Consider the following 18,576-nt stretch of genomic DNA (forward strand, 5'->3'; position numbering starts at 1 on the left):
TTAGGTTTATTATTTAATATATTATTAATAAATGTCTTAATTTTTTATAAATGTTATTTATAATGTCTAATAATATTTACTGGGTATAATATATATATATATATATATATATATATATATATATATATATATATATATATATATATATATATATATATATATATATAAGCTGAAGTGGTTAAGGCTCTGAGTTGTTGATTGAAGGATCAGGGTTTCAAGCCCTATCATGCCAATCTGCCACTCTTGGACCCATAAATAAGGCCCTTAACCCTCCCTGTTCCAGGGGCGCTGTATCATAGCTGCCCCTGTGTTCTGACCACAACCTCCTCAGTTAGGATATGCAATGAAAAGAATTCCACTGTGTCTGTAATGTGTATGTGGCGATAATAAAGGCTTCCATGCCTCCAATTCATTCATTTATATATTGCTATATGGGAATCAGTTAATAGACATAATCTCAACTCGAGCCATGAGAAAATTACATGTGTAATGTGTAATTACATGAGCTTTCTGGATGCTTATATTAAATATATCTCCAATGCCTACTCAAATGGTTCATAGCTAGTAGAAGTACATACACTAAACAATAAATCTAATAATTTTGTTGTTTGCACCACTGTAACAGGATGTAAAACAATCTTCGATATGCTTAAAGGACCTCTGAGTTTGACCATTTCTGAGAACCACTGGCTTATAGGACTAGGATTTTTTTAATTTTTTTTTTTTTTATGAAAGCTGCAGTTTCTGAAAAAAAAGGCAGGCTACCTTATACGGATCAACCGAATGTTCTGGCAATGTCAAAACTGTCAAATGTACCTTCTGCTGTGGGAACATTTGCCCACACACCTGCATCTCACAAGATGTCTAAAAACTGAAAAATTCATTCACATTGAAAACATCATTTAACAGCATGATTTAAAAAAAAAAAAAAAAAGAAGAAGAAGACTTTACATTAACAAGCCACATGTTTATGCCATGCTGCAAGCCTGGGCTTGTTCTTTTTTATTCTGACTGTATTATTGTTGCGTAACTGAGGAATCATTGACATGCAGTACACTTCCACGGTGTGTGTTCAACTCTTGCAGTGCTGCATTCAATAAAGTGTGTAATGAAAAATGTACGTAATGTGTGTAATAAACTACCCACGGACGTGACTTGAAAGCTTGTATTAGGCGACTGTTAACTATATAATAATCTCTTTACATAACAAGCAAGAAAAACATAGTTACACTAGCAATGAAATGACAGAATTATCATGTACTTTGTGCTTTTTCCTTTTTTGCAGTGCTGCAGGCTTGTGCTATCTGACCTAACCATGCATCTTCTTTTTTTATGATTTCTCAAATCCGGTTGCATATTGATGACTCTCCGTCAGGCTGATTACAGTCTTCCTTCCTCCGATTCCTTGATTAAACCCTGGTGACAATAGTCTTATATCTGATTACATCCCACAATGCCTGTTATGATGAAAACTACATGCAAGGGTGGACTGTATTTCCTGTCATTGTAACATTATCGAGGAAAGGAACATTTCCGTTTTGATCTCAATACAGTACGCGTCGTGCATCTGTTACAGTTACTGTACAATTAGAATGTATTAAATATTATGACTCAGCTCTAAAAACGATTTTTTTTGTTTGCTGACCTTTGCGTCGCCTGCGTCTATAGTGTGTCTTCTCATTCATTCTCCTTTCAAAGCCTCTTTCTGTTTATCCCTCACTGCCGTAGCCTTTAAAAAAAGAAAAGTTCTTCTATTTATGTGTCTAGCCCCATGCAGGATCGTTTATACAACAAAGTCTTTTTGCAGCTTTATTACGTTTATATTATGAGTTCAGCTCATAGTCAGCTCGCCTGTCTGAGTGAATTGTCTTCTGTACTTGCGACCACACTATTAGTTTGAGCTTTTATGAATATTTTCCACGTGTGAATTTAGCTTTAATATGTAAGTAGGACACTCTTTTTAGCATCACCTTTAGGTGTAATACTGTCGTGTTAGTGCAACATACTGTATGACCGTTTATTCATGAAAAGAATTCAATCGGTTTCATCCTCGAGCTCGAAGACTTCTTTGACTTCTGAATAGTTTCAGAGGTCTTTGGTGTCTGAAAAGCTCTTTCCAGATCATAGTGATCAAAGTGTCTTTTATCAAAAGAATTTGGGAAACTATGTGAGCATCACTAATGACTGATGCCGTAGCAAATGGTCTCAAACCCACATTCTTAAAAATCCCTTCATGATGAGCGAACGAAGTAGGAGGAATATGTCAGAGATGTGTAGGTTCTAATCATTCTCTGCTTTAGCCCATGGCATCTGTTTACCTCTGGGGATCCAGGACGGCTCACTCTTGGCCTAATTTATATCAAATCTATATTTTTAAGATTTTTTAGTATTAACATTTAGGGTTCTGTTTTTTTGGGGGGTTTTTTTTTGGAATCTCAAAACATAAATATTATAATAATTTGTTAAGACTGGCTAATAATATAATTTCTGATCCCAATCATGCTCTGAATAATGAGTTCGAATTATTACCAAATTATCAAATCGGAGGTGCAGAATCCTGAATTGAAATACTCCTTTGTGCACCAGGCGATCCTTTTCTATTGAGTTTGTGGATTATGTGATGTTGTGTAAGTGATGATTGCTGCAAACATAGAAAATATACTGTGATGCAAGAAAAATTTCAGACATGTTCTGACAATAAAGTATCATATCATATATCACATCATATCAAAACCTAAAATCCTCTAGCAAGGTCAAAACGAAGATAAGACATTAGCGTACATACATAGAACATACATTATTATATGTAGGTATTAATAACACCAATGTGAGAAAAAGGATTAATTAATGTGATGTGTATAATAAGTTCAAATATACACGATTCTTATTTAAATATCAACACTATGTCAGCATCGGAGCTCCACAGGTACTGTGTCTGCCAGATGCCATAAATGTAAATGTATATTGAATAGACTGATTTATAGAATAAAGTGGTTATAGTAACGCTGCATATACTGTAGCACAGAACTACACTACCCATCAGCCCCAGTGCACCACATGACCAAGACTTATCACCTGCACCTGTTTCCTGTTTCATCTAAATAGAGTCACTGTTAAAGTTCTGAATTCTGTAGGGCTTTTCACACGCTTTTGACCCTGGGTTAACGTTCTTATTTGCACATTGGTGGCATCAACAGCCACGACTGGATCAATACAGCACGTGACCGCTTTATATAACAACTTGTCCTATGCGTTCAGATCCGTGAGAAAAAAAATGTCACCACGTAAATCCTCCTGATTTAATCCTCCTGAGACGCACAAACGCCATTTATCCCGAACTGACTTTTCTGACCATAAGTGTAATAATAAATCTCCTCTTCACTCATACTAACATGTTTTTCGTCACCATATGTCTTTTTGCCCCTCAAAACTGCAGCTACCGTTTATCTGTCAGAGCAAGTTTTTTATAACCCCGGGTAAAAAGTGGTGCTAAATCTGCCTCTAAATTACAAGTGTGAAAAGTTCCTATACACAGGGTCAAAAGAGGGGATTAGAACGAAGATAACTGGTAGTCCTTGTTTTTTTTGTTTTATGTTTCTGGTCTCCGTTATCATGTGCTTCACGTTAATCAAGACCATTTCCTGACAAGTATTTGAATGCGGTTTAATTTGTACCATAAAGTCTGTATTAGTGTCAGTAGATGTTCTAAATGAGATATGAAGCCACTGTACCAGCACTGTGCAGGAAAAATGACTCGCTGGTATTCTCACAGTGAAATAGAGCAGTTAAGTCTGAGATACTGAACAGCGTGATACTGTGACCATTATATCAGATAAGGACAGTGCAAGCTACAGAACCTGCATGGATGAAGTGCACTGGTGTGAGTGGTGTGATTGTCATTTACTGAACCATGAGGGACACTGATGGTGGGTCAGACTAGCAGTGGGGAATAAGATATCAGAACGGGTTGATGCACTCCTGCAAGGTTCATAAAGATGGGCTAAGACCCAGCTGAGGTTTTGACAAATTGCATGTGCATAATTTGACACACACCTCCTCTGTTTGTGACAAATAAGTACTATTCTCCCTGACTCACTCTCTCTCTCTCTCTCTCTCTCTCTCTCTCTCTCTCTCTGTCTCTCTTGCTCTTTCTCTTCCTTATTCTCTCTCTATCTTTCTCTTTCTTGCTATGTCTTTCTCTGTGTGTGTCTCTCTCTCTTTATCTGTCTTGCTGTGTGCCTCTCTCTGTCTCTCTGTATCTCTCTTGCTATCTCTCTCTCTCTCTCTCTCTCTCTCTCTCTCTCTCTCTCTCTCTCTCTACATTTACATTTAAAGCATATAGCAGATGCCCTTATCCAGAGCAACTTACATTTTTTTATCTCATTTTTATACAACTGAGCAATTGAGAGTTAAGGGCCTTGCTCAGGGGCCCAGCAGTGGGAACCTGGTGGACGTAGGAATTGAACTCACAACCTTCCGATTGGTAGCCCAACACCTTAACAACTAGGTTACCATGTCCTCTCTCTCTCTCTCTCTCGCTCTCTCTCTCGCTCTCACACTCACTCTCACTCTCTATCTCTCTCTCTCTCACACACACACACACACACACACACACACACACACACACACGCACACACACAAACCACTTTACATTTAGAGCATCTGTCAGCTGATTGGATTTTCTGGGATAACAATGGGCAAACAGATGTATGCCATCAATGGCACAAGACAACCAGCATTCCTGTAATTAAAGCTCTATTTACACATTACACATGTAATTTTCTCATGGCTCAAGTTGAGATTCAGAGATTGTCACATTATATGTCTATTATCTGATTCCCATATAGCAGTATATGTATGTATATAGTATAGTTCCATTATAAAACTCAGATGTTCTAGACATAGTAATCTAATTGTCAGAAGTTTAAATTAAATTCCTAAAATAAGATATTAGTTGTAAAACTAGTGCAGTCAGAGAATACCAGATTGACAGCACACATGTTCAGGAAAACATTTCTTAATTTTGTGGACTGTCAGCTATTGACTTAAAGTGCTTAAAGAAGCTCAAGGACATTAAATCCACCAATATTAAAATGAAATACTTGAATAAAAGCAAGGTCAGAGCATAATAAAGTAAAAAAAACAACACACACACACACACACACAACTGCACATACCTTCAGCTTCCTGCTAACCCCAAAATACTGAAAGCAATGGCACCTACAAGCGGCCTCTCAGGATTTTTTCCATTGTTCTGGTACCTTTATTGGCTTCTGTCCTCCAGCTGCCTCAAAAATAGCTTGGTAATAGGAATAAAAAATAAATACAAATCATTTGAGACAGTGCATCTAAGAAAAGTACAGTGCAGGACATTATCTTGGTCTTTATTGTCAGCTATATTTATATGATTTTTATTTTATTTTTTATTAGCTTTGGAATATGACCAAAACAGGTCTGTTAAATAAAGTGGGGCAAAACGCTTCTTCTTCTTCTTCTTCTTCTTCTTCTTCTTCTTCTTCTTCTTCTTCTTCTTCTTCTTCTTCAGTAACAGCTAATTCAACCTGGTCACACTTTCACGACTTATGGATAATCGATAATCGAATGTGAGACAATAATCAAACACAATAACTTTTTTTTTTTTACACATAATCAAATGCAGAAACTATTCATTATTGTTCTAACAAAATGAATGTTCATTAAAACTTAAAAATATGTGACAATATTTTTTTTATTATTATTAATGGTGCTTGCAAGCAACATTCTTGTTATCATGCATACTGATTATAATTCTTCCGGACAAAAATTTTGGCACGTAACTTGTCCCGCAGCGTTTGTCCTAGACCCATGAATGAGCAGAAGTGTGCTATGACTTTTATAAGCGATTCAACCAACGATGTTCGCACAGCAGATGAAAAAGCAGCCAAAAATGTCCCATAGACTTGAAAGGGAAATTCCTAAAATTTCACCCTACTGTAGCAACCGAGTGCCGAGATTTGCCACGTGCAAGCACCATTCACATTTTCTTCAGGAAATGTACATTCTAGTTATTATTATTTATTGTTATTTTCCAAAACTAGTAAGAAGTTCTCATCCATTTACTTGTTTGTTTACTTATATATTTATGTTGATTTTTATATACAGTAACATTGTCTTTCTTTCTTTCTTTCTTCCTTTCTTTCTTTCTTTCTTTCTTTCTTTCTTTCTGTCTTTCTTTCTTTCTTTCTTTCTTTCTTTCTTTCTTTCTTTCTTTCTGTCTTTCTTTCTTTCGTTCTTTCTTTCTGTCTTTCTTTCGTTCTTTCTTTCCTTCTTTCCTTCTTTATTCTATCCTCAGGAGCCCAATTTAAGAAAAACATATGGGCTTTGGTCCTAGCCCACATATAACCAGTTTTTTCCTAGAGGCTTAAACTTGTACTGTGACAGAGGAGCTTTTTCTACTCTCAGCTCATTCCACACCATAGTTTCTTTACGATTTTAAATTACATAGCTAAAAACTGAACATATGCCAAACTACCCATTTGCCAAAATTTTGTTGTCTCCATACAAAAAATGAGCTCATCTGCCAAGTTGGACTGAAAAAAAAAGGTATTTCTGCTAAAAATGCCTAGCAGGAATTGCATATATTGTAACATGCAGTGAGAGGTAGGACACAAGTGCATAAAGTCAGCATGCGTTTTATTGGAGTTAATCCAGATATCATAGTTATAGTCCATAGTGGGAGTCATAAAACAGGTGGATGGGGAAAAAAACACAAGCCAGATGCATAATCAGAACATAGAAAACTGGCTAGAGACTAAACTAGGATGTCTTCAGAACCAGTAAATAACAGAACATTGGAACACATACACCATGCCATGGGCGTTATAAAACATAATTATGAGATGATTAGACTGCCTACTGAAACAATAAAGCATGAGGGGTTAAGCAGGGGCTAACTGAGCACAATAGAGAACATACTGATTACAGGACAGGGGTGGGAACAAAACGTAAAATCAAAACAAATCATGTATGTTCAGACACAATAAAATGACGTAAGCAAAACCTGAGGTGCAGAAGCAGCTCTGTTCACACCAGGAGACATCTTGACCCCTTACAATATCTGCAGTGTATTATGAGAGAAGATATATAATGCCCCTTTTCCACCGAGGCAGTTTGAGTGCTGGTTCGGAGCCAGAGCCTAATTTAGAACCAGTTCTTTCTGTTTCGACAAAAGCACCGGCTCTGAACCAGGAAAGTGGTTCTTAAGTAGCACCAAAACGTTGCTGGCCTAGACTTAAGAACCGCTTGTGTCAGGAGCTGGGGGCGGAGCTACTGTTAGCGCATTTGATAATGTACCTTAAGTTTACTAATGTTTAATACACTTTTACTTTACCGCAATATGATATATTATCAGCACACATGATAGTATGTTCCTACATGCCAAGGCTAATTTTTTTCTGTGTTAATGATAAAATAATGTTATGTACTTTCTCGATTACAACCTCCGTTTATACAGATTACATGGAGCTGCACGTACACGTTGTATTCGCCGCGTTTGGATGCCAATGTAGGTTCACAAAGCCATGAGCATTAACAGTAAAGCAACATCCGCCATTGCTGACGTTGTGTTTGTGTTTGCCGCTGCTGCGCTAACGTTGCTGGGACACGTGACACGTATACAGTGGCATCACACTCGGCGCCGTGATGGCTCTCTAGCCGATGGAAAGGCAAACCGGTTCTTAGAAGGTTCGCCAGTGGAATCAACTTTGAACCAGCACCAGCGCTAGCTCTGAACCAGCACCCGGTTCTTTCCGGTGGAAAAGGGGCATAAGTGCAGTACATCTTGTATGTAATATACCACATAGTCTGCTATTCCTAAGCAGAACATACTGCTCTATTTAAGTAATTAACACTTCAAACCCGAGGAGGCCTGACAGATATGACCGGCTGTTTCAGGAGCTGCAATTAGTATACGGATTTATTTCTTTATTTTTTAGATGACGTGGCTTGCATTTCTAATATGGCTTTGCCAACATTTCTTTACACTTCTGTAGGTTATCTGTTACTCTAGTGGGCGTGCAAACAATTAAAGTTACTGTTTTTGTTTGAATTTTTAAACCTACAGTACAGTTGGTTGAGATCAACCACTTTAATTCTGTACCTAAACACAAGTTTTTCTACAGACAATCCTTTGACCTTATGTTTTGTTTTTCCCACTTATCCACTGTTATAATAATTATAATTGTTAAAATTAATAATAATAATAATAATAATAATAATAATAATAATAATAATAATAATAATAATAATGCCATTTCTTTGCATATCCCACCTTCTTTGGAAGTCAGCCATGGAACAGCACCCCTGGAGCAACCCTTTTTCAGGGTTTAATATAAATTGTCATTGTCAATTAGTATAAAGAAACAAATTAATTTATCATCGCAAGTCTGGTATAAAATAAGTCAGGACACTGTTGGCTTTCATTGAGAGATGATTTGCCTCTGTTGGGGCAATCTTACACAGAATTTTAGTGCTTGAAGATAAACCTTGTAAGGTAAACCTGGTTATGAACAAGCACTTGGGGCATCTCAGAATGGTTGATATCAGCATTTACTTAGATATATACAGATATGCAGATATATACAGTATATGTGTGGATCAAACTGTTTCTTGTTTTTTTATGAATGTTTTGCCCCTGGTAGGCTAGATAAAAACAGAAATACTTATGAAAACCTACAAATTGTTGAAGGCCTGAGGGTCTCACATGGGCACAACAAAACAAACAATTTTTTTTTTTATTGTATGTTTTCAGCATTGGCAGTTTGGATTATGTTTAATAATCCATAGCCTTAACTATTGAACCACAGATTCTTTATCATTATAGAGTAAAAAAAACCCAAAATAAAATTACTTACTATACCCCATGTAAACTAAAACAACTGCCTGTTTTTAGCCTTCAAGCTATATATGAACATATAATATCTCATTCACAGCTTTGTTTAGAACTGTTAGTGTCGCCTTTAGCGGAAATAACGCATAAAGTGTTGAAACTTTAACACCCTATTAGACAAAGTCAAATATCCTGACTGTGAAGACACCACAGAAAATATACGCACTCTATTCAAAAGGAATGAATTTAGTCTAATCTTACAGCATCGATATGGGTGTATCATTCCTTTCTGACTTTCTGACCATTATACATAACCCGTAGTCTATACCACATACTTTGTACCAATACAGTTATTGACAGTTTGTAATATTCCACATATTTCATATTGTATATGTCCACATTTTATTGTACCACATAAAATACTATCCATAATAACGCACTAAACGGGACTAGGGAGGTCGTCGGCGATGTTAAAATCCCACACCAACAGAAAAACTACGGCATCACTGTGTTTATATTATATACAACTTTTCATTCATTAGGAATAATCTACAAGAAGACATTTGATCCTCATAAAAGAATATATTTCCAAAATAAAGATTGAAAGTTTAAAGCTTAATGGTGTTGACGCTGAAATCATGCGACCATTGTGAGGTTCTTTTATAGATTGGCTTTTTATGTCTCATGGTTGTTTTAAGGTTTTAAATTTTAAAATAAAATAAAAATAAATAAAAAATTGCTTAACAATATGGATCAGAATCGTAAAGTTTTCTTAGTCACAAAACTGCAATAAGTACTGACCTACAAAAAAAATACTTCATCCCTGCTGCACTTAATGTTATGAGTGCAAATCGGGTAATCATACATCTTGAAAGTTTGCAACGAATTAGTCTGTAAGTGCATTTCAGTATTGCTCCAGTGTATTAGTACATAAAATATTGGAAATATAGGAACTTTTACCACATAGTTTTCAAGAAAAGTCTTTGGTAGAAAAGTGCTATTGCAAACAACTCACAAAAGATCATTTTGTAGAAGATCGGTCGTGTTGCTGAGTCATTTCCTGCACCGAGCGAATTGCTGCTTGTGATTTGCAAGTCAATACAGTAAAATTATTCTAAAACCTGATGAAAGTACATCAGTTACAGAGATCTGAGAATGCAATTATCTCCAGGCATTACTCTAGTTTTGGTTGTATGCCTAAAATTTTCTTTAAAAAAAAGCGCCTGATAGATAAAAGAATTTGCATAGCATTAGCGACACCATAAGCGTGTAACATTAGAGCAGTTAGTTAGGAGGCACTGTAGTAGCTAGTTCACTAATTATTCATCATTTTTCTGCTGTTGTCACATTGAAGGTCAGATTAAAATGCAAGGAGAACACAGTAGCTGTGCTCACATCCGCTTGAGTTTGTCAGTGCCGTCATGCAGCATCGGCGTGTGAAAGGTTTACTGTGGCGCGTAGATGACTAGAACATTGTGCGAAAACGTACACACAGAGGGCAAGCAGGAGCTTCGATCAATGCTCAGAAGACTAAATTGTACATTCACACTATGTGGGAGAGCCCCGGAAGACCAGAATATCTTAATTTATTCTGATTAAAAGCATTCATACACAGATAAAAGCAGAGGTTTCGTTTTTTTTAATTAACATTAGCAAGCATTAGCCTTTAGTGGTGTTTTATGTGAAACATTAGCATTTCTCTGTGGGAGTGGTGCAGGCGTTCAGTTAAATTTCAGTCCTGTGTGCTTCATTTAATCTGAATTTGAAGAACATTTCTTTGGAAGCACTGCATGTCGTACTGTATATGGCACATCGCTGCTGGGTTGCGATATAAAAAATAAAAAAAGATGGCAACATTCTTAGTTCAAATTTCAAAGTCGAAAGTTTTTTCGAAATTTTCGATGATTTGCGGCAGTCAGACAAGCAAACTCCAGTACAATAAAAGCCAGCAAATAAGCAATATGATTAAACTGGTTGGCAGTAAATTTGGTGGCTAGCAAATTAATTGTCTCCTCTTATATATAAATAAATAAATAAATAAATAAATAAATAGATAGATAGATAGATAGATAGATAGATAGATAGATAGATAGATAGATAGATAGATAGATAGATAGATAAATGACACATATTGGTGTAGGTTAACACTTTCTTGTGTTGTGGAATGAAGACTGTAGGAAGGATTGGGACAGGATTTTTTTCCCATTTATTTTTTTTCCCCACAACTCACATGCTCTCTCTCTCTTCCTTCACATCAAATACTTGACCATGCACCCCGCTTCTGTATGTAGGTTATAAATGTCATCGCTAAGCTGATTGTTTTCCACAGAAACACTGGCATTGTTAGCCCTTTGGCTCAATTTTTTTTTCACCTCATATAATTATCTATAACGCTACCAAGGAAATTATTTTACTAAGTGGAAATACAATGAATCAGCCATAGCATTAAAACCACTGACACGTCAAGTGAATAATAATGATTATATAGCAATAATTAACTCTGATCTTGGAAACCATTTTCACTTTTAGCTGTAACCGTTTTGCATTTGCTAAAAGTTTATTTCTTAAGATCCAGGCAAGAGGGAAACACATTTCAGGTCAGGACAAACAAATTGATTAGTATCAGTCAAATCAGTCAAACTGACTATTATTTCTGCTAATAAGTTTACAATAAACTAAAATTCAACTCATTAAGCCAACCCCTAGCCAATTTTTATTCTTTAAAATAATCGTTTTGGTACAAAATTCAACTAATTTTTAGCAATTGTTTTTCGTTACTTGTAGTAAGCTAAATTAGGTGCAAACAGAATAAGATTATTAAAATATTATTAGTAAAAATGTGCAGAAATGTGTAACGATTGTGCAGAAATGTTGGGATGTTTCTTTGATTCAAATGCAATTCACAATTTTCTGTAACATTTCTTATAAGCCATGTTTGTTGTTATTGTAGCAGACGTGAAGGTTACTTCTAACAGGAATCCCCCACAGGTGTGAAAACTAACTAACTAACCCTACAAATCTAACTAATCCCAAACTATCTTAGCTGTTCAGCAGAGAAAAAGGAAAGTTTGCTTAACATTTATATCTTACTTCATAGAATGGCATTATTGGGTATCCTTTAGAGTTTACTACTGGTTTCACAACACTGTCACTGATAGTAGCTAGATAGTAGATGGTAGTTTCACGTCTAAGGTCGTCACATGAGGACTTCTGTGTATGGTGTATCCATGACCAAAAGACTTTCAGCAAATCCAACCTGTCACTTCAGCTCTGAATAAATATTTCATTAAGCTTTCCACAGTGACTCACTGTACCACAACAGCAGCAGGTTTTTTTCTCTTCTGACCCAAAATAAACTATTTTCACAAAACATTTGACTCCAGTGGAATATTAAAGATATGAGACATTCACTTCCTAGCTAAGTGGCCATTTTCTATTTTTTTTAAAGACGTATGTGACCTCTTTATGTCAAAACAGCAAGAAATCATATTTGATGATTGGGGAGAGAATTCTCAGAAATTTGTCTGAAAAGTCAGAAGCCCACAGTTGTCTCCACATGATGTAGTATCACAGTTTAAGGTAACTAAAGGGCATGGATATGTTCCAGCATGACAATGCAGAATTGGAGTGGATGAACCCGAGTGTACCGCACAGATCCCTGACCTCAACCCTGCCTAATCTAGAGGAAAGCTCTTCCCAAGAAGAGTGGAAGTTATGATAACAGCAAAGGGGGATTAAATGTGAATGGGATGTTCAGAAAGCACACATACTGTAGGTGTGCTGGTTAGGAGTTATCTTTCATAGTGTAAGTGAAAGAGTTCAGGATGTGCTGGCTTAAACTCTGGGAGCAATTTCCTGTTCGGTTCCTGATTTCATGTACAGAAGCTCAAAGTTTCAGTTGTTCATTGAGAAGACTTGTCAATTCCCTAGTTGGAAGTCTAGTCCTTTCGCTTAGTCATTTGATGCCTGATTGTGTTTTATTCTTTGTCTGCTATGCTGTTTTGGATTTTGCATTGGGGATTACTGATCTTTCCTGCATATAGATTCCAAATCTTTTCCAGTCGAGTGTGTTACATTCAGCTTCAACAATAAATAGAGTGACTACATAAATCCCCCTGTTTGAACACTAAATCCACAAGACACAACAACGGCAGTGAAAGATATTCTGCTTATATTTGTCTCTGTACTTAATGCTAGAGTTATATTTTGGAATATATATATATATATATATATATATATATATATATATATATATATATATATATATATATATATGTATATATGTATATATGTATATATGTATATATATATATATATATATACATATATATATATATATATATATATATATATATATACATATACATACACAGAGGTCTGCTAAGTATGTATTTGGAATATATTTTCATGGGTCTAAATACACGATATATATATATATATATATATATATATATATATATATATATATATATATATATATATATATATATATATATCTTGTATTGTGTATTATGTCTGGTGTATTGGATAACATGCATTTTGTTCGTGTGAATAAGTCTAAAATGGTTTGAAAGAATGATAGCATTTCAGTTTTGTAATCTCTTTTGTCATTGTTTGGGTTTTATCATAGTGCAGTATTATAAAGTTTAATATGGGAAGCTAGATTAAGGTTTGTATGTATTTATATGGGAGAGAAACCATGCTGGAAGTGTGAACACTCTGTGTGTGTGTGTGTGTGTGTGTGTGTGTGTGTGTGTGTGTGTGTGTGTGTGTGTGTGTGTGTGTGTGTGTGTGTGTGTGTGTTAATGGTATGGCTCTGTAACACTTTCATTTTGACCTTGCAGGGACATTTGTCTAGTCACCATGAGGACTGAGAAGATTGCATTTCTTTAAGTAAAAGAAATACCCAGCAGAAGTAGAATTGTGTGTGTGTGTGTGTGTGTGTGTGTGTGTGTGTGTGTGTGTGTGTGTGTGTGTGTGTGTGTGTGTGTGTCTGCATCATGGTAGCATTCTGGCCCAGCTCCTACTATGCTCTGACAGATCTCTAGGTGACAGGATGTGTCAGGAGGCTCATTGCCAACCTGTCAGCACCTCACCTGTCCTGCCCCTCCTCTCTCTCTCTCTCTCTCTCTCTCTCTCTCTCTCTCTCTCTCTCTCTCTCTCTCTCTCTCTCCCCCCCCCTTGTTTTCACTCAGGCTGTCAGAGATCAGGGCTAGCTCCTGTCCCTAGGGTCCTGTCATCTCCAGCTATGAAAGTTGTTATTTTTGTGTTCCATCTTTGGGTGGAAAAAAAAATCCTTGAAACCGTATTTGTGCTTCTTTATTTCAGTAGCTTTAATGTGTAATTTTAACTTTGTCAAGCTCTGAGCGATCCTATAATCTGTTTCCAGTATCGGGCATTTTTCAGACATTTACATAGAATGCATATAGTTTGGATCAATGGGGTGCACTGTGGTGACTTGCTGTACATCTCTGCTTATAAAAAAAACCGAACGGATTGCAGAGATGGCTGTCCTGAAGTGGCTTCAGGAGACGGAGTCACCTTTAAACAAAAGCAAAATGGGATCTGTTCATATTTTGTCTTCCTGCCTCTCTCTTCCTCTGCTTTCCTGTCTACTTCCATCTCTCCCACAGGTCTGCACTAAAAGACACTGTCTCCTGAAGTCACTGCACTACATTACTCTTCTCCTTTTCTTCCTTATCTGTCTCACCTCTCGTTGCTTTCATCCTCCACTACAGTATGTGTGCTGGCTGAATCGGTGTTTCACACCTCTCCTGATTTTGTTTTGGTAATCATAGAGCCAGAGTATTACTTTGATCACAGCTTCTCAAGGCCTGTTCAGTGCATCTAAGACGAGCCATTTGTTGGTGTGTCTCTGAAGACCCCGGACTCCTGCTGAAGTCCCCATGCAGTCCTGCTCTCTCTATCTTTCTACGTCTACCTCTCTGTATGATGGATTTCTTGGGTCCTGGATTCAGTATATGTCTTATCATTAGTATGTCTAGAGTCAGTGATGGTCACAGGGACATACTGTAATAGTGTGAGTCCGGGTACAGGGGCAACTCTATTAACCCACTTTTAAAATATGGGAAATTTTGGGAAAGCAAGCTGGTGACATTTATGGACATTTTGGATCTCAGTGGACTTTCACACTCTGCAAAATATTAAGGAAGTAAAAATATCCTGAATATAGTCATATAGATTTAGTATTTCCTAACGTAAAGTAGTAGAGTAAAACATATATCGTATTTAAGGGATAGGATCACATGGACTCTAGCAGAGGTCTCTTTCCCTTGAGTCTGTTCAGATCACAGCAGAAAAAAATAAAAATATAATAAAAAGAGGCATCATTACCTTCAAATAAATCTTTAAACAGTTATCTTCTAACAAACCCTACCATACTGTGAATTTTGTTATTAATTTAATTCATTAGGCTTAATAGAAACCACAGTAAAATAACTGATTAAACAGTGTCTGATCAATTACTTAATTACTATGGCCTACCTTTAAATGATTACTTAGGGTGCTACTGTATGCAATCAGCTGATATCACCACTCTGCACCATTTGAAGTGTATTGGTGACAGGCCTGATGAACCAGATTATGAAATTCATTTGTCTGCGAATGGAAAATTAGGTGTCCTACATTCATCACATTGCAGCCAATTATTTCAAATTATTTCCTGCTCAGCTCAGGCTTGTTTGTACATCTTTGATGGTAAACTTTCAATCATTCACAGGTCTCTGTTACAGGTCTTTGCCACACTTAGAGGTCTATGTCAATGAATAGACTCAATGGAGAGTTACAGGGTTTAGGCGTTTGAAAATTTGGAAACCACCAGTATGCCATGTTGACATCTAGAAGGTTAACTTATTATATACAATTAAATTCATCCTTGCTGTCTTCCCTTAGGAATTTTCTCTGCTGCGACTGGATGACGTAGCCGATCAACGCGTAAACATCATCGGGTTCTCGGTCTTCAACAGAACACACCCCTTCTTCCAAGATTTCCTTCTCAGCCTCAACCGCTCCTGGCAGGAGAACTGTGATCATGCCCCTTTTGCTGGCACACCGGTACATAATACTCTGTTTTACACTCATGCTGTTTACCATGTTCAGCTGTTTGTAGATTATTGGTTCACGTTTTGAATGCCAGTGGATTCGAAAACAGTGTATAAAATGTAAGGTTACTATTTGCCACAGTTCTATATCAGAGTAAAGGACCACAATGGCATTTTCAGCTCTAAAAAAAGTGGAGTACAGCTGTTCTCCCTATTCCTGCATGTTTTTAGTAGCAAAGTCAGCACCTACGAAAGTTTTGACTAGTTCATGCAGTCCAACTGGCAGACCGTCAATCTGTCCACATTGGATAGTCAAAGCTGCCAAGAACACTTTTAGAGGAGAAAAGACACCAGTTGTTTCTGTAAAAAAACTGGAGAACATTGTACATTGTAAATGGTAAGTGGTATAATTGCCCCTTGTTGAGCAGATTGTGAGAAAACTTGTCCACCGCCTTGTACTGTACGTAACTAGTGGCGCTTGTTTTATACTACTGTATACTGCATATAGTAAAATCGGATCCATGTACAGATTAGCATGGCCCCTGTGAAAAGATGACAAATCTGTGAAGCTTTTCTCATTTTTATGATATCGACAATGAAATAAACTAAAGACGGTTACGTAATTTTCCTTTTGAAGCCAGAAAACCATGAGCCTGTATACACAAGATGCAGTATTGGACACACAAGACTGACACATGCATTCCTACTGAACGGTGAAGAATCTCCAACATGTTATTAATGTAAAGCGATAATGACAGATAAGCATATACTAAGGGACTGTGCGGTTCTTAACAATTCTAGACAATGCTTTGACTCTGTTAGAAATCTCTTAGAAATCTTCCAAAATGTCTTTCCAGGCCAATCATCTTGCTATTGCTGACATGGGATTAAATGAACAGTAAATAGTTTATCCAGTGTACTCAAACATATGACTTGCCCATTGCAAACCAGCCAGTATGATAGTCCTTTGCTCCAAAGGACCAGACTAATAAATTCAAAGATTGTGTGGTTCCCAGTGACCTACAGGTCAAGTCTGAAGGGCTAACAGACACAGAAGGCCCTTCGGTTAATGGGGAACCTTATAGTATTTGTGAGTAAGTCTAGCAGTATCACAGGTTTACTGGTTGTATACTCTGTTGAATGTGAAAGCAATAGACAAAGATATAGCTATATATTTTGGCCTTTCTAAACCTTTCTCTATTCTCTGTCTGTGAAACACATTAGTTCAATTACATCCTGGTAAATTGAATCGACCCGATATATAGCTCTCCACTCAAGACCGGTGTTTATTGTATATTGTAACGTTTAGTTCCCTTGTGGTGGGTGATGTAAAAGAACCCTGGATCACTATTTTGTGTAAATGACTTCAAATTTCATTTCAAGAAAATGATCATGCAAACATTTGTTTTCCACTGTGCTGAAGCACTGCCTCACCTTAACTGGACCAATGCCTTATAGTACACACACACACACACACTACTGGTGACTACTGCCTTTTGTTGTATGGCTGACCTTCTGAGCATTTCAAGCTAAGTGGTATGTTTAGCATCATGCTCAGTAATGGTTAGTACTGGAGCTGCAAATAATAGCATCCCAGATTGATGCAGAAAGTCTGCACAGGACACGCCTCCCTCATAAAGGCTTGCATGTACAGCAAGTCGTGTCGCATGCCATTAAACAGTCTGAGACCCGTAAGAACCGTAAGTTTCTGCAGTTTCTAAATCCCAAATTTGGGTTTATAATGGAATAATACATTTACTAAACAGAATGAACTGATCAGACTGATCATACCCAGCATTATTGATGCCTAAATGTAGACTGCTGCTTCAAAATGTCCAGTTTGTATTTACATTGCAGGTGCTAGCAGCACACAGTGAGTTTGTTCCAGCTTTCTGGCACTCGTATTTAAGCCAGCCAGTTTACCCGGGTCTGTATATACTGTATCTACCAATTGCACCTGCAGTTATTGGGTATATCTCATATCTCACTAATGGTCAGGACAAACGGTGCATATACACATTCTGAACTTTCGTGTCAGTGCTTTTGCATGGGGGATCATGCTGTGCAGATATAAAAACAGTGCTTCATTAGCCTATACCACCTGTGAGACCATCTGTGTCAGTACTCAAGGTATTAATCTCAACCATTGGTCACAGCTCTGATGGGCTTTTGATGGTGCACAAAGGTGCTTTAATGCAGGTGACAGATTGTGAGTGATCTCCGAGTTAGTTTTATTTAACAGCTTGCAGTGCACTGACCACTGCCGAGCCACGTTCCTGCACTTTACTTTGACTTTCCAATAGCAGGTTATCAAGTGGCCGAGTGGCATCTTAAACATAGGGACACTCAGAATGTATTCAAGATGTACAGTATGTGACTTGGTTGTTGGCTCCTACCAAGCTCTGCAATCCACTGCGCTGTTGCTGCACTAACAGCTCTTGCAATTGGTCCATGCAGGCTCACACATAATCTTTCAGTGGACTTGTAATCCAAGTTTTCTGACCTTTTCTTTTCCTGCTGCTGCAACACCGTGAAGGAGTTTACTGTATGTTTTTCTCCCTAGACAGCTCTGCAGCTCTTCCTGCTGTGGCAGTGCAGTGCTAGAGGTGATGAATCGCCGGCAGTATATCCATAGCATGAACGGTGCAC

General features: G+C 37.2%; 1 protein-coding gene across 1 annotated transcript in view; it reads left to right on the forward strand.

The window, feature by feature from the left end:
• grik4 (glutamate receptor, ionotropic, kainate 4) overlaps positions 1-18,576 on the forward strand; it is a 369,932-nt gene that overhangs the window by 290,356 nt on the left and 61,000 nt on the right. The window contains exon 9 of the mRNA XM_027174034.2: positions 15,779-15,940. Coding sequence (XP_027029835.1) covers positions 15,779-15,940 — 162 coding nt within the window. The remainder of the gene's footprint in view (positions 1-15,778; positions 15,941-18,576) is intronic.

Source organism: Tachysurus fulvidraco, chromosome 11 (genome assembly GCF_022655615.1).
Source record: "Tachysurus fulvidraco isolate hzauxx_2018 chromosome 11, HZAU_PFXX_2.0, whole genome shotgun sequence".
NCBI lineage: Eukaryota > Metazoa > Chordata > Actinopteri > Siluriformes > Bagridae > Tachysurus > Tachysurus fulvidraco.